Genomic DNA, 20281 nt, shown 5'->3' on the forward strand with positions numbered 1-20281 from the left:
TGGTAAATTCAAAGGTAGCCCTGGTGTTTCTCCAAGAAAGGTAAAACTCTTAAGCCTGTGGGGCTGCACCAGTGCCTTGATGGTTTTATTTTCTTACAGGCGTGGATTTGGGACTCCTGGCTCACATGCTGCCTGGACAGTGGATCCCACAGAGCTGCACTGAGGTTGGATAACACGGTACTGATGTCGCTGTTAGGTGTTGAGCTGCTTAAGTCCATTTAAAAAATGAAACAAATAGCATTTCATCTTTGCCTTTAATGACTGATTTTTGTTTTGTTTTTTCCCCTGCTAGGACACTTCAGCTCTCTGTGCTTCAGTTGGCACCTCATTGGTATACTGGATTTTCTTGCCTAGTGGAAGCAGTATTGGGTGACTGAGGCTCTAGCTGAAGTGAAAGGTAATAGATGAGTGAAAAGAGGGATCTTATTTTAAAATCATTGCACAAGAGTTTATGCTGCTTAATCTCTTCTTTGTGATTGGTCGCTTTGATTTAATATAGTTTTTGAGAACTTTTGATGAGTCAGGCCTGTGGTTCCAGGAGAAGGTATAGCAGTTTTCTTACTCTGCATTTATTTGTTTTAGTATCTCTAGCTTAATCTCACATAAAGCATTTTCGGTAGAAAACAGTGATTCTTCACTGCTATTTAAGCAGCGATAAACCAACACTTGAGCCTGACTTCACTCCTGACCGGGCATACGAACACCCACGTTACTGCAGTGGTGCTATCGAACTGCTCTGGGAGGAAGCTGTGGCTGATGAGCACTGTTTCTTTACTACTGATTTGATGGTGATTTCAGTGAGGCTGGTATAGCTGTAGCTGATGTGTCAAAAAACAATTATTGAAATGGCTTATTCTTGTGGCTGATTCTGCTAACCCTTGAACGACACCAAAATTGGACCTATATTTACTCTGTGGAAATTATGCCAAGTGAAATCAGTACCGTAAGGGAATTGGCACTTCAGCTCAGGGCTGTCTTCATGTGTACAAGAAGGGGAAGCAATGCTTGCTGGATTTTTTTTAACCTATATTTACTCTCAGGAGCTCTTCTGTGCGTATTGTCATCCCTGAGGGCTTTTTCCTCCTGAGGCTGCTCGTCACCAGGAGGTGGGCAGGCAGTGAATAGCTGGGTGCTGGGAAGTTCCCTGTGTGCAAACACAAAAGAGTCCCTGTTGTCACCCGGATTGATCTCTAACGTGTTCCTATCTCAGAATAAGGTGTGTGTATCACAAACCCCAGCATCTTTCCATCACAAAATGGAAACAAACCCACGAAAGATTAGACTCATCATATCCCTAAGTCCTGCTGCTGCCTGCCTTTTTGACACTTCTTACAAAGCCCATCTGTGACTCCTCCATCTCAACTGTAAATTGCCCGTAGGCCTTAAAAGCCAACAGCTTCATTTTCCATCAGGGTAAATGAGGAACTGCATGTCAAGAACCCGCTCACTATCACAGCAGAGATGCAGCACGTGGTGCAGGTGAATCCCCCAACTTCCAGCCCTCCCGGGCTGAGGAGGATTTATCTGAGCCATGACAATCCTGCACCAGGAAAACTACGGATCTGCAGATATTCCTGCACTGTTCTGTATAGGGCTGGCAGCCTTCTCTTCTTGAGAGTGACTCGGTGAATGCTCAGGGCATGTTTTGAGGATCTCTGGGCTTCAGGGTGAGCTTTTGAGCACTCTGCCTCAGGGCTGAGCCACAGAGGTCCTGAGAATCTCTTGCAAAGGAAGCCACACAACCACCTCTGCATTAGGGCTAATGCTGGCTCTCGAGTCTTTACTGCGCAGACCAAGCTCGGTCATCCAACATGTGGCTCTAAGCTGTTTAATATCCCTGCCTTTTCTGAAGCTGCCCCATCTTCTTGGAGAAGTGGGAAGGGCTCTTCAAAGAAGACATCTGTCTGACATTGAAGGGAACCAACTGTATCAGTAGACAAACGACAGTAACTGAGCGGCCCCACATCCAGAGGCTGCCTACAGAACCTAAATAAACTCCATCTCACAACATCAGTGGCTGCTTGCTGTAGGAGCTTGCAGAAATGAGCATAAGGCAGATGTCAGAAGTGCTTTAGTGGTGCAGTTGTGTCACTGTGGGCATCAGACTGTCCGCAGTCGCTGTTTCTGTCTCACCCAGGCATGCACTTACACTCTCGTTCTGACTCCTTGGTCATCGCTTCCTGACCTCAGCCCTTTGAAGTCTGATGTTCTGCTGTCAGCCCGTCTGCCCTGCTGCTCCCAAACGCTTCTGGCAAAGTCTGATTCTCTTGCCAAGCACATGTGAGGACAACACCGGCTCGCCACAGCTTTGCATAAGCCTGTGTCTCCCTATTTCAGGTGTGCGCCCTGTGTGCATGGACTCCAGCTCTCCAGGTAAGCTGAGTCTGCAGGGCTGGCGTGACAATTCTGTGCCCCCATGGGAAGAGCAACTCCCTTCCTTTTTTCAGATTGCTCTTCCCATGACGTGAATGGGGACAGACAATCTGACTCAGCATCTTCGAGCTTCCGAGGAAATCTGTTTCCAAGGAAAACACTTTCGTGTAGCTATTTACATATTCAGAAGGTGAAAGAAAAGATGTGCATGAGAGAGAAAACCACAGGGAGTGGCCCTGTCTAATCCTCTGCTTCAGCAAGCTTTAAGTGGTTTGTGTCAACCACTGGAAACGGTGATGTCTAAGCCCTCAGGATGTAAACGTCTTCCTGCTTGTAGTGGTTTGCTGACCCTACCTGGGAAGGTCAGCAGGTGTTGCTCCTGCCCTGGCGATGCGCCCGTCCCCAGCCAGTGATCCTGGTGCTCCTGGACCGTTCGCGTCTCTGTTATCAGCGCAGCCGCGTTTCGGTGCCGTGGTCGAGTCTGAGCGGGTGCTGGCTGTGAACCGTGAGAAGGAGTAAACCCAACCCAGACCCTGGAGCTGGGATGCAGAAGCTGCAGGAATTCAGCCATCAGAGGTGCGAGCTGCTTAGAAAACAATTTACCCACTGGTGGATCCAAACGAGAAACCGCTTGCGGTCTTAAGAAACAAAGTCGCTATGAGTAGAAATGGACGGGAAAGGAGGACGTGTGCTGTTTCTAATATCTTTAATAAGGACCAGAAACAACTAGTTAATTTGCTGTTTAATAAAAGGCTAAGTTTTCAGTGCAAAAATATTGTAAAAAAGAATGACGTAGGAAAACAAGAATCCAGCAGTATTAGTCTTATTTAATCTCATTTTAATTAAATTCCAGGTTTTATCCAAATATAAGGACAGAAAAATGAGTAAAACCATTCACCTACTAGGTAGCAAATATATAATTCTTCCCTTTCAGTATTAAAATATAAAAGCTAAAAATCTGAATAAATACATATAAACTATATAATCACTTAAATTTATAAAAATAAATGTATTACGTAAATTCATAAATACAATTCACTAGCAAAGAGAGAAGTACAAAATCAGTCTACTAACAACTTTTCTTTTGAAAAAATAATTACAAGATAACAATATAAATGACATTAAAGTGACTGAAATCACGCTCCCCTGTTTGCTTATTTATATAATGATCGGTTAATTAAATCCCCCTGAGTTACATCGGTCCATCCTTTTTATATGCTGTTGCAAATAAAATGGTATAAATAGTTTTATAATAAATACAATCAATAACTTAAGGCATTCATCCTTTAAATATTAAACTGGATTATATGTTATAATATGTAGAATAGCAAGTACATTATCGGTGTTGTTCCTGGCATCACACTGATCACATAACTACTGGTAGGTCACATTTTGCCAAGTCTCTTGTATCTTAAAGTTATTTTTTTCATCCTGGCGTATTGCATTTCTGCTGAAGAGTAAATTTCTCTCGTCTTTTGCATAACTTGTTCATATTTCTGTAAAACTCTCCAGATGTACGTCTGCTTCCCCGCCATGTCCATGCTCTGGACCCGACTCTGATCCACCTCCTTGTTCTGGCAGCTGTAGAGCGCGGCTCCTTCACTCACCGTCACATTTAGCTGCTTGATATTGGCATCGACGGACGAAGTTAAATTCTCACCACACATTAATTCTATATCGCTTCGTACGTTTTGCAAAGTGTTGTAAAAAATGTGGAAAACGCAGCAATCTGCCTCAAAAGCTGGGCATTCGGGTATTCTCTTCACCATCTCTTTGGCCTGGGAGTCGGCCGTTAGCCAGCTCACCGTTTGGGGTGTCGCGGAGATACACACGTTCTGTAGGGGAGGAAGAGGACAGAGAATTATTAATGTTTTGGTTTGCATCTTTCCTGGGTACATACACACCTGCCTTTCAGTTTGTGTGTGCTTGGGGGGTTTTGTTGTTATTCAGTAGCTCTGCTAACACCTACAATCCTTTTATCGAGCAGGTATTGCATGCTACCTGTGGCTATAATTGTGCAGAGCTTACTATCTTAATAGCCTGTTTAGCTTTTTTGGCATATGGGTAAAATTTACTCATGCAAGAGATTTGCTTTGCACTGAGGTGGTTTTCATCTGTTTCAGCAGAGGTGGTTTTGCTATCAAGAATGAATTCTGGTGAAACGTTTACATTGATTTTTATCAATGTACTATTAGGAACGCGTTCCCAGTAATTGATATTCATCTGAAGCGTTGACCCTTGGGTTCAGTACGCGTCGTACCGTCTCCAAGGAACGGACGGGCTGAGCAGGATTTTCGGCAGGAGTGCTCCTGACTGCTGTAGTGCAAGGATCACACTGAAGACCAAGGCAATTCTCTCTGTGTTTCTAGTGTTTCATCCAAAAAGATGCCGGCCTCAAGCCCAGCGTGACTCAGGAGACCGAGAAGGAGCAACACATTTAATTTGGAGGATCGCATCTCACACCTTGGCTGAGGCGAAGCTGCCCCAGCTTTCCCCAGCTGTCCTAGACATTGCTCCAACTCCATCCTAAACTAATGCAATGTAAGTGCTTTCCTTCGTGTATGGAATACAGAGGAGAGACCCAAATATTTCTTATAGTCTTTCCAGTGTTTTCTAATAATTCAAGAGATTTCTCCATAGACATAGACACAGCAAATACAAATTGTATACTTACGTAGTTTTTAAACAACGTAGTTGCTTTCGTTTCTATTATTGATGCTAATGACTTTATGCTGGTAGTAAAATGCTTCTGGCTGTGTCCTGTGGTAGTTTTGCTTTCTTCTGAGATGGCTGTTGGTGCCAAGGAGACCAAAGGAACCAGTGAACAGAAGAGGAAGATTGCAAACCTGTTGATCTCTGCGTTCAAATGAAGAGAGGGGAAAAAAGAATACAATGATCGTTCTCAAGCACCTACATCATTTTTACAAAACTTCCTCATTTTGTGCAACGCTGAATTTCTAAAGTGTATAGATGTTAAATAACTGACCCTAGTGATGAGCATCCACCAATGCACCCCTACAACCCATAGCAAGGTCGAGTGGCACCCACCTGCTCGGCGTTCCATGGCGGGCGGGGAGAGCAGCGGACTTGGCCGAAACCTCGCTGGATGTGGGCGCTCGAGCTGCTGGTTGCCTGGAGTGCTGTAGATGCGGATGGCCAAGCTGTGTTTAAGTACTGTGGAGTTGTGCGTCAGTGGCTCCTCCATGGGTTTTTTTGTGGGTGATAGTTTGGGGTTTTTTCTTTTTTAAAAGATTACATCAAAAGTTGGTTCAAGTGCATCTTCACTGATAGCGATCTAGATACAGTTTCAAACTGACACAGATGGTGTCCCGTGTCATCTAGCTGACTAGGAGTTCAGGATGCTCGGCTTGGCCATCCCATCTAAATCCTTGGGATCTCCAAAATGTAGGATTTAGAACATAAACTGTGTTGTGTTTTTAAAAAAAGGTGGTTGGAACATACAAGCACATTATTGATGTCCAGGATCCCACCTCCCCATCTCTGTCACCCTTCTCTCTAACTCCCCTGAGACTGTTTTCTATTTCCAATAACTAAGTGCAGGAAATTCTTACACCAAAACAGAGAAAAATCGTTCCTGGGATTGATGGGTATGTGGCTGCGATCAGAAGACCTGCAGAACTACCGGTAGTTTAGGACAGAAAGGAGGGCAGAGGAAACCCCTATGAACATAGCATTGTGGAAATGCAGAGTGACACGTACACACCTCTGTGATAAAAGATACACCTGGAAGGTAGTCAGAGATTCAGAGGTGAATGCACATCAAGTCACCAGAAAACTTTCAAGGAACAACAGCTCGGTGTCAAAATAACCAGTTCTGTTTTCCGTGTGAAATAATCTCTGAAAATAAAAAGCTTGGTGTGCGCATGAACTCGCCTGAAGTGCCTGAGACTGGCGCAAGGACTGATGCCCAAGGCTTGGAATGGGAAGGGACGTTTCCCCTGTGCCATGTTGTACTCAGGTCCCACCAGCCTCTAACTTCAGGCCTCAGTTGTTGGCTTGAAGCCACAATAATGGAGATTCACAAACTGAACGCGGTTCTGCCACGTGCTGCGAGGGAGCCCCGGGCAGCCAAGCAGAGAGGTGCAGCCATCCCAAGGGGATTCATTTCTTCTTGCACAACCCATGTTCCCAGGTGCCAAATAATGCAAAGCAAAGTGAGTTATCAGGGGCTGCAGCATCAGGCAGCAGATAGAACAGCAGAGTGCTGGAGAAGAACCAGAAAAGAACACCTCTGGCAGATGTCGTTTGAGGTTTGTATTATTGTTTGGGGGTAAATGGAGAGAGATGTTTCTCTGTGAAGGATTTTCCTTAGGAACATCCCTGCAAAGACAGTGATGGGTACAGATGGGTCCTTACAGGCAGAAGGGTGGACAGACAAGGAATCACAGCCAGTCTTCCCCAAGAGCAGGGAACATCTCTGTGCAGCACCAATGGCAATGGGGCCCACTTATTTGTAACAAGAAAGAAAAACGGCATTCTTACAGTTTGGCTCTTCCACGAAACACGATTTAACCACTGTCAGTGCTTTTGCATAGATTTTTGGAAGATTTGACTTCATATTCTACTGAGAATAGCGGTTTGCCTGATTATTCCATTCTGGGGCATGCGGATGTCTCTTGGTATGTACATGCTCTACACATCCTTTCCAATCTGAACACAGCTGTGATAAGCTGCTGAGCTGATAAGGTTGCATATAGGCATCAGTCCTATAAAACCTGACTCAAGAGGAAGGTCAGCTTTCCACCACATAATTCGTTTAGTGAAGTTTTGCTGACACAGGCTGCTCTGTAGGCCTCCTAAAACGGAATTTGTAGCCATTGCCTCAACACCTATCGCCGGAAAAAGCAAATAAACCTCAGAGTGTGGAGACCTGAATCTGACCCGAGACAGAGCTGGGGCTCATCTACTTTTTCCAAGTATAGGAGCCGGTATTTTTATCTGTGAACTTTGTTTTCCGATGGCCTTGCGCTGGTGCGGTTGTAACAAGTGAGTGAACAGCAGTGCTTTTACAGCAAACTGATAACCTGACTGTTTCCTCCCCGAAACCTGAGTGACACTCAGGATGTAGATGAGTAAAATGTCAAATGCCATGTCACAGGTCCTCGGCCAGGGGACAGGGCTGACACTGCACCCTGGAAACGCTGCACAAGGCCACCCGCTCTTTCCATGGTGGGGGGCAGCCCCCAGGGTGCGATCTGAAAAAGCCAGGGATTTATTCCCAGCCTGAGGAGCTCGGTGCTGCCCCAGGCTCGCTCCACAGCCCTGAGTGCAGAGCCTGGTCCCCAGGGCACCCGTGCTGGTCCCCAAGGCATCCGCGTCCCTGCCATCTCCTAGCGACGGGGACGCTGCCACAGAGCCAGGGAATTCCCTGCTGGCCTGGGTTTGAATGGCAGGATGCGGCCACCGCAGCTTCTCTGCTGCTTTTCAGGAGCACCTGGCGCGCCTGGGACTGCGGGACTTCCCCTGTGGCTTGGGCAGCTGGGTAGGGGACGCAGGGGACACAGCCGTGGGGGGGTCTGCAGGGCTGTCACTGTCTCTCCTCTTTCCCTCTCTGCAGAACAAGTCTCGCTTTGATGCACGCACAAGGCGCCAGGGAGGCCGGCTGGGGCGGGGGACACAGCCCGGAGGGCAGGAGGAGGCCGTGCGGCGGGGCGAGGAGAGCCCCGAGGCGCTGCTGGGGCTGCTGAGGGACCCGCGCAGCCCCTGGGCTCTGCCGCCAGCCTGCAGCCCCCAGGAGCAGCACCTGCGGGAAACAGCCGTGCTGACACCTCAGCTCGTCTGCGCCTCCAATATCTTCCAGATCTTCAGGTCCCTGCGGATCACTGGCAAGGGAGTAAGTGCGGCTGCTGGGGCCCGTAAAGCCACCAGTCTCCAGGCCAGGAAACCGTGTCATAGAATCATAGAATCATTTTGGTTGGAAGAGACCCTTAAGATCATGTAGTCCAACCATAACCTAACTCTGGCACTAACCCGTGTCCTTAAGAGCCTCATCTATGTGTCTTTTGACCACTTCCAGGGGTGGTGACTCCACCACTGCCCTGGGCAGCCTGTTCTAATGCCCAACAGCCCTTTCTGGAAGAAATGTTTCCTAATATCCAACCTGAACCTTCCCTGGTGCAACTTGAGATCACTTCTTCTCATCCTATCACTTGCTACTCAGGAGAAGAGACCAACACACTGTCTTCCTGCTGAGAAGGAAAACATCTTGGGAGAAGGACACCTTCCCCATCCTGAGGTCTTCCTGGATGACACTAATGCAGCTGGGGTAGAGCTGCTGCCCCCCCAGCTGCAGCATGTTGCACTAATCCATGTTACATGTATGTCACGTGGATCAACGCTATGTGTCCATGTCACCTTGGCCACCAGGTGGCTCAGGGAAGCGTTGGCCAAACCCAGCTCTCTGCAGGTGGAGGAGGTGGACGAGGGTCTGTTGCAGTTACAGCAGCTGGAGGAGCTCATCCTCAGCACCAACCAGATCAGCAGGATCACCTCAGCCAACCTGCCCCGGACACTGAAGGTGGGTGTCCCTGTGACAGCGGGACAGGGAGGGAGGTCCCATCTGTGAACACAGCTTGAGGGGGCGCCAGGAACAGCTCATTGCAAAGGGTGTTTGTTGTTCCCTCTGTCCCGGCCAGGTCCTGGAGCTCTGCGGCAACGCTGTGGCTGATCTGCAGGGCCTGTGCGCTCAGCCTCCTCCGGACCTGCAGCACCTGGGGCTGGGATACAACCGGCTGTGCGGCCCTTCGCGGGACAAGTACCTCACTGCGCACTTCTGGTAACGCCGCAGGCTGAACGTGGGCTCCTGAAAGGGCGGTGGGCAGATGTCAGATGGCCTCAGGCCATCAGGGTTGTCCATGTTAAGAAACAACAGCCCTTCAGCAGAGTTGTTTCTGTGCTCTTTGTCCAACGCCTGTGCAGAGCACTCTGTCTCCATTCGCTGTCTTCTGTCTCATGCTTAGAGGGTGTCTTGGTCTGTGGCCAAGGTGTGGAATGAGGACATCATCTGGGGACCTGCCTTGACATGCTGCCCACTGCAGTTCCCGTGTCCCCAGGCAGCTTCCTTTTTCCATGCTCTTCCCAAATCTGCTCTGGGAAGGATCTAAAGTTTAGACTGCATCACCAATTGATGCAGTGGGGTGGTTAGTGGATGCTAAAGGAACGTGGCTTTGAGTTATGGGGCAGACTGGCGATGGACCATATGGGTCAGGAATTTGGAATTGGTCTCTTCAGGCTGTACCACTGGATTCCCCAGTTCGACGTGGTTTGTGCTGGGGAAACACAATTTTTAATTCTTTTTTTGCTCCAGGGCAGTAGCTCTCTATCTTCAGATGGATGCTGTTTGCCTAACTTTCTTCTCTGGGTTGTCTCCTTAGGCCAAATCTTGTCTCCCTTGACCTGAGCTTTAACAACCTCACGGATCTGCTGGGACTCGTCTCCCAGCTGTCCAGTCTGCAGAAGCTCCGCATCCTGCTGCTCCAAGGGAACCCGCTGGCTCTCATTCCCACGTACAGAGGCTTCCTCGTGGACAGCCTGCCCAAGCTCTCCATCCTCGATGACATCTACATATGGCCTGATGAGAGGCAGCGGTTCCATGGTTTGGCAAGGCAGCCAGGTGAGCCTTCACCTTTGAACCTGTCCGCGCTGACCCTGTGATTCAGGAGGTGGCTTCATTGTAGTCGAGCTAGGAGTCCTCAGGGAAAGCTCTGCATGCAGTATCGACTTCCCTTTTGCCTTACTGCAAACAGAGATCTTTCTCTGTGCCTTTTCACCCCACTGGTATAAGTGGGTAGACAGGCGGAGGACCCTGCAGCAGTATAACTGCAATCAAGGTAGTTTTAGCCTTAGTCAGGTCCAAAGATTTCAAGAACCTAATCCTAGCCCAGCCTTGGTGTCATGGCCTGCCCACATCTTTGCTTCCTAGACACCGTCTGGTTTCAGACTGTGCTTTTCCCTCTTGAGCTGCTGAAAGAGGAAACGTCTCCACTGGAGAAGATGCTCACACGAGTGCTGCACTGTCAGCATGAAGCGGTGCCACCTCTGCAGCGCAGCATGTCCCCAGCTAGGACGAGGGGAGGGGCCTGGGGACACCCAGGGTGGGAAGCTCCTCTTAATGGCCCCTACTGAATGAGTTTATGCACTGGATGTTGCTCTTTGGAATCTAAAATGATGACCAGGGAGACAAGCAAACCAAGAGGTGTTTGTGTAGGTGTGGAGTGACCTCATGTGGCAGCGGCTTGTCACAGTGTTAGCACAGGGAGGGATGCCAGCTCATGGGACATGGCATTCTGGGGGCTTCTGCTTGCTCTGTGCCTTCCTTGCTCTGGAAGGAGAACACTGCAGCTTCGTAATAAGATTATCTTCCTTTTAGAGCTGATCCGGAGCGAAGTACGAGTGGTTGTGAGCATTGGGGAAATCAAGGGAGTCCCTGATCCCAGCGCCCATCAGCAGCTGGAGGTCAGCTCTGAGTTTCCAGTGATCACCTACAGCTACTGTGTGACGTACGAGTTTGCAGAGGGAGAGGAGATCGAGGACAGCAGCAGCACTGAGGTTTGTGCTTAACCGAGCTCCTGCAAGCAACAGGCAGTGGCAGCTCACAGCAAGAGGGACTTCACCTCCAGGCTGTGGAGTGAGGCTGTTCCTAATGGACCTGGTGTGGGCAGCAGCAGTGCTGGGGACAGAATTCACATGTGGCCACATCTGGCAGGACAAGTCCCTGCTGCCCGCGTTCCCTGTCCCTCTCAGGGAGCCCAGCGCTGCTCTGCACGTGGGGTTGCACTTACAGTCCCTCTCCTGCACCGTCCCTGGTGTCCCTTCTTCCGATGATGAGGGTGGTGTGGGGACCGGGATTTTGGAGGCAGCTCTGCCCACTGGTCCTGCAAATACAGACATACTCTGCCAAGAGATCCCTCTCTGTTCCAGGTAACAAAAATCCATCCAAGTCCCGTGGTGGCCACCCTGGACGTGGACAGCTCTGCTCAGGACACAGGAGAAACAAAGGGCCAGCAGGAGACTGCAGCCACGGAGGAGCCCAAGGCCCACTCTGGTAATGAGGAATTACAGATTAATTCACACCGATCATGTCCCAGGGTCTGTCTCTGTCCTTGTGAAGGGGAGTTCTCTCCTCAATAACTTTGTTGTGTCTGTACACAGCAAAGGTGTTTGTCACCCCTGGAAAGCCCTGGGCAGACACCATAGACTGCAGCTACAGGAGGGAACACACTGCCAAGGACTTGGTAGGGCTGAAGTCCTACCTGACAGCTGGAACAATCGTCTCAGTCGTGGAGGAGAAGGTGAGTGTGTGGCAGCACTGGGTGAAGGGGAAAGGGCTGTTGGGCGGCCCTGCGGTGGGATTGTGTTCCCTCTGGGAGGCAGCCAGGGATGGTGGTGACCTCAGACCAGGATCCTCAAGCATCCCAGCCCCTGGACTTGCAGCTTCTCTCTCCGGCAGGTGCTTTCATGGCCTGTGGATGCTGATCCAGAAGAACCTGAAGTCGCGAAGGGGAAGGCAAGACAGGGGACGCAGAAGAACAGTGCCAAGGTAGGGTTCTAGGAGACAACGATGTCCAAACAACATCCGAGTTGCAAAAATAATGATGGGGGAACAAGGGTCCTTCTCCTGGGCCTGTTTGGTGTGTCAGAGAACCTTCCCTCCATCTCGGACCTCTCACCAAAGCCCCCGTTGCTGTGGGAGGGAGGCAGCAGTGGTTTTACACACATCTTGGTCAGGGTGCAGTGGTGGGCAAGGGGCTGGGTCGGGGTTGCTGCCTGATAAAGGGACCCCAGCCCTCTGCTGAGGTTTGTCCCCATGCTGGTGCCATGCAGGGTCCTGCACCCAAGGACAAGCAGAAAAAGAAGAAGAAGGAGACACCACGTGAACTCCGCAGTGATCCTCCCATTCGGAGGACCCTGGGCACCAGGAAGGTGACCCTGGAGGCCTTGCTGGCCACCGAGGACCTGGTGGCAACTGTGTGTGACTTTGGGATCCTGATCACCGAGCAGCCACTGCAGCCGCCCAATCCGGAGGAGAAGGTCAGGAGCGAGTCCTGGGGCAGGGGTTTAACATGTCCTGCGCCGCAGCTGGCCCAAGCATCCCTCCTGTCCCCTAGTTCTCCTCTCCATAAAATGGGGCTGAAATAATCCTTCCTGAGCACCATCCATCGCTTCTGGTATCGTTATTTGTTGTTGATGTTAGCAATGAGTAGTGCTACTTTTTATAGGCCAAGATTAAGTAAATAGATGAGTTTATTTTTCCATCTGAGAACGTGAAAGTAACCCCTTGTGCTTCCTCTGATGCTTGCTCTCTCTCAGCATGGCAACACACACCAGCTGTACTGACACTTTCTGTTTCCTGGATTCTCTTCTCCGAGCAGCCCCCCTGCTTCCCCTCACCCCTTTCCTTTGCCCTTCAAGTCTCAGTGACAGAACCCAGATGGCAGTGGCTGTCACAGGACTGACTGCGGCCAGTGAATTGCAACACAGCCTAAAATATGGAAACATCTCTCTCCGCAGGACAAGAAAAAAGGCAAAGACAAGGGCAAAAAAACGAAAGCAGAGAAAGAAAGTCAGGCCAGGCGGAAAACCACGGCGTCTGCCAAAGGTGACGGAGACGGGAGCTGCTGGGCTGAGGGTGGCATGTGTGAGAGCAAACACCAGTGGTGCCCGGGCGGGAACAGCCGCGGGTCCCCAGACCCTGCCAGCTCTGCCGAGCAGGCGCTTACTCACATCCTGAGCGTCGGGCTGTGAATACACCCATTGACTGCGCGGGCTGGAGGGTTAGACACACGCCCGGACACCGTATTGAATCGGTGTCTGAACAAGCACTGAGCATGGGCTACCAGCTCTCCCGGGAGCGACACCTCTCAGCTCTGTGCACCGGGGAGAAGGGCAAGGCAGGTTTTGGGGTGAGGGATGTACTGCCCACTGTGCTGGCTGCCAAATGTGGCCGGTGGTGTGGGCCGGCGCGGGCAGCAGAGGGCGGCGCTGTCTGGGATGCATAATAGGGTCCTCATCTGTTTCCAGCTCACATCTCAAAGCGCTTTGTAGCAGGGATTATTGCTCTTTCTGGCTTAGAGATGAGATGCACAGAGAGCCCCAGGTGCCCCAGCCAGCGCATGGCAGGGCTGGGAGCAGACCCTGGTCTGCTGTCACCCGTGAAGAGACCACCCTGACCCCTGATGGGTGTCCCCTGCCTCCCCAGTGCAGAGCTCGCGGTCTGCTCAGCCAGCAGCATTGCTTAAACCACTGGAGACAAATGTCACCCTGCTTTTTGCAGGCTATTTTTCTAGCAATCTTGTTTTGACTACAAAAACAGCGGTGCCAGCACATTGAAGGGGTAATGCAAGAGCAAGAGGAAGCTGCAGGGAAGGGGTGGCAATGCTGAAAACCTGCTGATGGGTCGAGGGGAAGCACGGAGCGGGCCAGGCCTCCGCAGCACCGCTTGGAGCTGCCAAACGAGCCTTGAGTCCCCACTCTAGCATTAGATTTAGTCACTAATTTAAGAGAGCAATTAACCCCCTTTCCCAAGAGCTCTGGGTTGCTTTTCTATGCCCTGCCACCCATGGCAAGGTCCCCATTTCAGAGCCCTGCAGTCCTAGGCTTCCTCTGTGCTTGAGGAAGCCTCATGGCCTTCCCAGCTACCTGAAAAGACAAAAAAACCCTTGAATTATTGTTCCCCACAAGAAGATGTGTTTGCAATATATGCTCAGGCTGTTGCTGAAGCAGGGAGCTGCTGTCAAACAACGGCAGGTTAGCAGTGGTGTTTTTAATTTCCTTTCTGCCCCAGTGCCTGTGGTCAGTGTGCGTGCAGGAGGTCTTGCCTTCAGCCTGAGCGAGAACGAACCCTTTCTGCAGGGGTTTGTGTGGCTGGAGAAGGTGTTGGCTGCACAGAAAGCCGCTGCTGCTGCAAGACACCGGGAGCGATTAGAGAATCGTGCTTAGTTTGGTGCCGTCTTCTGCCTGTGCAGGTGGCTGCGCAACAAAGCCACCGAGCGCATATTTCGAAAAGATGGTGCCTAAAAATCTGCTGCCCCCACAGCCTGCTCCACCCAGTGCCACAGTGTCCCGTGGCCGTGAGTCACGAGTACATGCTGATTGCAGCTGGGGTGACAGACACGCTGGGAGGGCAGGTGGGGTGCTGGAGCGCCGCTGCGCGCGGTGTCTGCAAGCCCGGGCTGCTCCGTGAGTCACCAAATCGGTCGTTTGGCACTTGCTCATCACCTGGGTACCACGTAGCACGTGGAGCCGCGGCGGTGGCCGCGCTCCCAGCCCCTGCCCCGCTGCAGCCGTGTGTCCGGCCAGGCTGCGGAGGGACCGGCGCTCTCACAGCCGGGAGCTGAGGCTGATTTGCATCCCTCAGTCAGCAAATGCACACAAATAATAAGTCTTCTCAGAGTAACTGGGATCCCTTCCAGGCAGCTCAAAGAGGAAAGGCAGCAAGCTTTGTCTTGAGCAAACGCTTTGCCCAGACATTGAAGGATTTTGTCAGAAGCAGTCTCACGTAGGTCTCATTTTGCCCCACACTTGATTTTCCAGGATCCTCCAAATGATTTATTTCTGCATCTTTCTTTTTCTCCTGTGAATTATAGAGGAGTTTAACAACAAAAACCAAAGTAGTACCCAAATTCATTGCCTGCTTAAAGATGTTTTTTGGGCTTCTTACCCAAAGTCATATTCAAATAGGTTTTCCCTCAAGGCCCGGAAGTCTGTGCTAATGTGGTGGGCACAACCCCCCCGCGCACTGCTGCTTTTAGGGTGATTTGTTCTGTCAAGACAGTGACAGATTTACTTCTTTCCACAGGAAAAGGAAAAAAGAAAGACTCCGCTGAACTGGAGGAAGGTCAAGTGCTCCAGCCGGTGCCGCTGACAGTTCAATTCCAGATGCAGCTGCTTCGGTGGCCCTGGGCAGCTGACACCCAGAGCCAGGAGAGCGCGGCCGTGGCGGGGGGGAAGGCTCCGTGATGCAGCTGTAGCAAAACAGTGAGTGGGAAATAAAACCCACGGGAATGCCGCGCGGATCATGGTCCAGCTGAATCGCCAGGGCTGGGAGCTGGGGCTTTGTGGTTCTCTTGGGGCTGCAGCTGAGCTTCTGCAGGAGCTGCAGTGTGCAGGGGCTGGCGTGTGGTGTGCAGGGGGTGTGCAATGTGCAGGGGGGTGTGCAATGTGGGTGTGCAGGGGGTGTGCAGTGTGCAGGGTGGGTGTGCGATATGCGTGTGCAGGGGCTGTGCAATGTGCAGGGTGCAGTGCCCTCTGTGCAGCATCATACACGCTGCTCCGGGTCCACAGTGACCGGTGCAACCCCCACTCCGCCCGCGGGCGCCCCGGGAGCGGCGGGGCCCGTGGGCGGGGTCGGTGGGCGGGGCCGGGCGGGGCGGGGCGGGGCCGGGCTCGGCTCCTCGGCGGCGCGGACCGGCGGCTGCTCCCGGTGAGTCCCGGCGGCGGCGGCGGCGGCGGCGGCGGCTCCTCCTCCTCCTCCTCCTCCTCCTCCTCCTCCTCCTCCTCCTCCTCCTCCTCCTCCTCCTCCTCCTCCCCCCGGTGGGTCCCGGCGGCGGCTGCGCGGAGCGGGGCGGGGGCTTCGCACCGGGCTCCGAGCCCCGGGCCAGGCGGGCTCTCCCCGGGCTGCGGGCGGGGCGGATCCCGGCGGACTCCCGAGCTCTCCCGGAGACGAGCGGCCGCCGTGCCCGGCACCGCGCTCCCGTCCGCACCGGCAGCACCTGGGCTCGGTGGGACACAGGAAACAACGGCGAAGGGAAACGCCGAGACCCGTCCCGGCGGCTCCCCGGGCTGGGTCGTGCTCTCCATCCCGGCGTGGCTGCGGGCGTGGGAGTGCGGTGAGCACGAGTGGGAGGCGTGAGTGTGCAAGGCTCGTCCATAACCGGCTTGTCTTCCTCCGACCGCACAGGGGCTGGGTTCTGCACCAGAGGCTGCCATGTATCCCAGGACTAAAAACCTCGCACTTTACGCCTTTTCAATCATGCTGCTGGCGTGGGTTTTTTATATGAAGAAAGAGGCAAAGTTGGCAGCATCGTCAGCAGACCCGAACGTGGATGTAGTGAATCACAAACTGAAGTCTTTGGTGCTGGACAATGCTGAACCTGGCAAGTGTTTGCCAAACTTAACCCTTGCCAATTCTTCTCTCACCCTCCCAGAGCTTCACCGCGTCTTTTTAACATACAAGCACTGCCGGAACTTCTCGGTCCTGCTGAAACCCTCCAGGTGTAGCAAAGAGACGTTCCTCTTGCTGGCAATCAAGTCTTCCCCGATCAACATAGACCGACGGGTGGCGATCAGGAACACGTGGGGGAAGGAGGTCTCCATCGATGGCAGGCGCGTCAGGCTGGTGTTCCTTCTAGGGCGCTCAAACGCCAAAATCCAGGCACAGCCGCTGCACCAGCTGCTGGCTTACGAGAGCCAGGAGTTTGATGACATCTTGCAGTGGGATTTTATTGACAATTTCTTCAATTTGACTCTCAAGGAGCTGCATTTCCTCCGCTGGTTCGTGGAGGACTGCCTGCAGGCCAGCTTTGTGCTGAAGGGCGATGATGATGTCTTTGTCAACACTTACAACATTGTTGAGTTCCTCCGAGAACTGGAGCCTGAGCAGGATCTCTTTGTTGGGGATGTGATCACCAACGCCCGGCCCATCAGGAACACCAAGGTCAAATACTTCATTCCAGAGTCCATGTACAGAGCCCCCTTCTATCCCCTGTACGCGGGTGGAGGGGGCTACGTGATGTCTAGAGAGACCGTGCGGCGCCTCCAGAGCACTGCAGAGGACATAGAGCTCTTCCCAATAGATGATGTCTTTGTGGGAATGTGTCTGGCAAAGCTGGCAGTGACCCCAAAGAACCACGCTGGATTTAAGACTTTTGGGATCCAGAGACCTTTCAATCCTTTTGATCCATGCTTGTACAAAGAGCTGATGATTGTTCACAAACTAAACCCAACTGAGATGTGGATCATGTGGACGCTGGTAAAGGATGACAGCATTAGGTGTGCGGTGTCGGTAACACACAACTACAGAAGGCGTTGGACAAGAAGCTACTGATGAGCACTGGATTGTGACTGGTGGCAGATACAGGGTATTTAAACTAAAAATCAGGTTGTGGTAGAAACGTGTCCTCTACTAACAGACTGTACTTGAGCCGTAGGGGTTTGTTTTGCAGTGAGTGTGTTTCTGTCGGTGTGTTCCCGAAGCAGTTGAACTGTCGGGGTGGGGACGGGGCCGGTACCTCGGTGAGATGCGGTGGAGGGGACTCGGTCGGTGCCCCCAGCCACCCTGCAGCAGGAGGGAGTCACAGCTGCCGCAGGGACGTGAGGGAGGTGCCACCTGCTATGGAGGCTCCACCAAGGCTGGTGTCTGACCGCCGGCCAAAATCAGCCTCACGTGGGAAAACTGATGATGACTGATGGGTGACAGAGCACTTGAAATTACTTGAAAAGGTGGAAGAAAGGCCAAGTGTGTGCTGCTGGGTCCACTTGCAACTCCACTGTCCCAGGCCAGCAATCCCACAGGTCCTGCTGGGCAGCAGGAGAAAGGCAGTGGAGTGGGGGGAAAAAAAAACCTCAAAAATGTATTAACGCAGCACGGTGATCCAAGGGACTGGGCTCCGACCCAAGCCCGTTGGATTTTACAGAAGTTTATTACAGGTTTACTTGCACTGGAAGCTTTTGCACAAACATTTTCTGATGGGGTCTGAGAGGAGCAATAATGTCTTGAATAATCACGGTGGTAGTTACAGTGGCTGTAGCTTTTCCTGTTGTGTGGGAGGTGTTTGGTTTTTGTTGTTGTTGTAATGTTGGGTATAAATAAAATACAGTTTTGAAAAGTGTTTTCACAGGAGTATTCTTGGGTCTCCTGAAAGCTGAGAGAACTGAAAGCCGGCGAAGGCTGAGATCTGGTGCTGGGCATTTGCATTAAGGAGTCATTGATAATAAAGAGGATGAGGTTATGTGGTGATGGAAACTCACCACTTCCTTTGCCATGAGCAGCTGCTGTTCTCTGCCCGTCCTGACAAGATGTATAGATATAGATGTGATTAATCTGTGAGTGCTCCGAAGTTACTAATTTGAGGAAAGATCACATTTTTACGAAGCTTATCATCTTCAGAGTGCCTTGCTTCTGGATCAGAAGCTGCCGTGCTGTGTTTGAGCAGGAAAAAGCAGCCTGGAAACTTTAGCAAAAGGTGGCTGGTAGAGAGGAAGGGTGTGATTACAGAAATGGGAGCAATTTGTGTTGTGCTGTTGTCATTGCTGTCTCTCATGTCAGCGGTCACCGCCCACCAGGTGTGAGCTGGAGCCCTTGGAGGTGCTGGGAAGCACTTCCAGAGGTTCTTGCCTGTCCAGGATGCTGGTCTGTGGTTGATCCCTCGCTGCCTTGGCTTTGTGAAGCAATGGCTGTAGTTCTGGCTTAGCCCCACAGCCTGAGCCAGGCTCAGGAGCTGCTGCTGTCACGCGAGCTGTCTCTGTGTCACATGTGAGTAGGCGTTTGTCTGACAAAATTGCTTTTCCAAGGGGTGAGCCCTCAAGAGTGTGTGTTTGTCCGTCCTCAGTGTGGTCTTGTACAAGCTGCTACTGTGTCCTCTCTCTGCAGCCCTAACGGGGGTTAATTAGCTGTATTAGCTGGGCCTGAGAACTCACCTACACATAATTTCAGATAGGTTGGCTTTGTAAACAAGGCTGAGTATCAGCAGCAAAACCTGGTTTCTGGGCAGTGCTGCTTGTTGTAGAGGCTGGACAGAGCGGGTACCGCGGTACCCTGCGAACTGCTGCGGCAACACTTTGTGATCCATGAAACGATTCCAAATGCAAAGTCAGTAACACGATGCAGAGCGTGATGTCACGTCTGCTGTGGGCTCACCCCTGACAGGCAACTCGTGCTTACTAATAAAGTTGTGGGGCTCTTTTCTACCTTCTTTTGGAGGTGATACAGAGCCAGATGTGCTCCTCACTCCCATTTTGACTTGTTCAAACTGGCTGGTCGGTTCATGTCACGTCTGATGGTCAGATGCGTGTGGGGACAACCTGTGTCTTGGGAAGTAAGAGCGGAACGCGCAGTGAAACAAGAAGTGGGCAGCAAGGGGGCTGGGAGCAGGCTCAGAAAGGGGAAGAGTACGTCACTTTGCAGACTCCCATATTGGTGCTCATCTATCTGAAGCCTTATCTCTGCCGCGCAGACATCCAAGCGTTGTGGTATCCTGAAAGGAACACACGGTATGTGCATTTGGGTCAGCGGCTTGGCAGAGGTTCTTCAACTGCAGCAGGTAACAAATCAGAGCCGTTGTGGTTAGAGGGTGAGCTGAAGCTGCATTTTTGGCTCTTGAGGGTGTGGTTGTGCCACTGTTGCACAGAATCCTCTCCTGAGAGTGATGGTTTTTTCCTAACGCTCCAGCCCAAAGCTGTATCTGGGACCCCCTGACACCGGCATCTTCCTGTGAACTCGTATTCCAGACTGTGCTGCCCTCCTCAGGTACAGCAGCACCCAGAGAGGAGCAGGAGCAAGGAAAGGTTGTTTGTTAGTCCCTTTTCTATTTCATCTATAAAAGTACAGTGCTGTCCAGCTGAGATTGCATTTGTTCAAAAGGCAGACAAAATGAGACACAGACAGGAAGGCTTGTGCTAAAAAATTCCTAGTCAAGCACAACTCAATGTAGTAACAGCAACCAGTGCATCAGATGCTAATTTGTGGTGAAAAACCTGGGAATTATGTGTGTTTTCTTACAAAACCCGATGAATGCAGAATAACTGGCTCAAATCAGCAGTGATGAAGTTCTAGTGGATGCCATTCTACAAAACAATCTCAAGTTTACATTGTCTGTACAGTTACTATTGCAAATTTCACATTAAGCTGTCAAGTTAGAAAAGAAAGAGTGAAAGACACCTGTGGTTTTGA

General features: G+C 51.5%; 2 protein-coding genes across 3 annotated transcripts; both read left to right on the top strand.

The window, feature by feature from the left end:
• Positions 1-155: 155 nt before the first annotated feature.
• On the top strand, positions 156-16667 carry LRRC43 (leucine rich repeat containing 43). 2 transcript variants are annotated; one of them, XM_082065889.1, is made up of 15 exons: positions 156-177; positions 293-397; positions 4743-6644; positions 7952-8227; positions 8801-8911; positions 9030-9169; positions 9768-10006; positions 10763-10941; positions 11314-11437; positions 11545-11684; positions 11843-11932; positions 12217-12423; positions 12904-12991; positions 15191-15369; positions 16539-16667. In XM_082065889.1, exons 3-14 carry the CDS (start codon positions 6147-6149, stop codon positions 15349-15351), a joined length of 2253 nt encoding a protein of 750 aa, XP_081922015.1. In that variant the 5' UTR covers positions 156-177; positions 293-397; positions 4743-6146; the 3' UTR covers positions 15352-15369; positions 16539-16667. The 2 variants fall into 2 exon arrangements, with proteins under 2 accessions (XP_081922015.1, XP_081922016.1); XM_082065890.1 differs by lacking the exons at positions 156-177; positions 293-397 and adding an exon at positions 2085-2949 and having other exon boundaries at positions 3886-6644.
• B3GNT4 (UDP-GlcNAc:betaGal beta-1,3-N-acetylglucosaminyltransferase 4) lies at positions 15255-18197 on the top strand. Its single transcript, XM_082065891.1, has 2 exons — positions 15255-15369; positions 16292-18197. The coding sequence occupies exon 2, from the start codon at positions 16319-16321 to the stop codon at positions 17435-17437; it is 1119 nt and encodes a 372-aa protein (XP_081922017.1). The 5' UTR covers positions 15255-15369; positions 16292-16318; the 3' UTR covers positions 17438-18197.
• Positions 18198-20281: the final 2084 nt, after the last annotated feature.

This window comes from Streptopelia decaocto (genome assembly GCF_964273445.1).
Source record: "Streptopelia decaocto genome assembly, chromosome: 15".
In the NCBI taxonomy this organism is placed as follows: Eukaryota; Metazoa; Chordata; class Aves; order Columbiformes; family Columbidae; genus Streptopelia; species Streptopelia decaocto.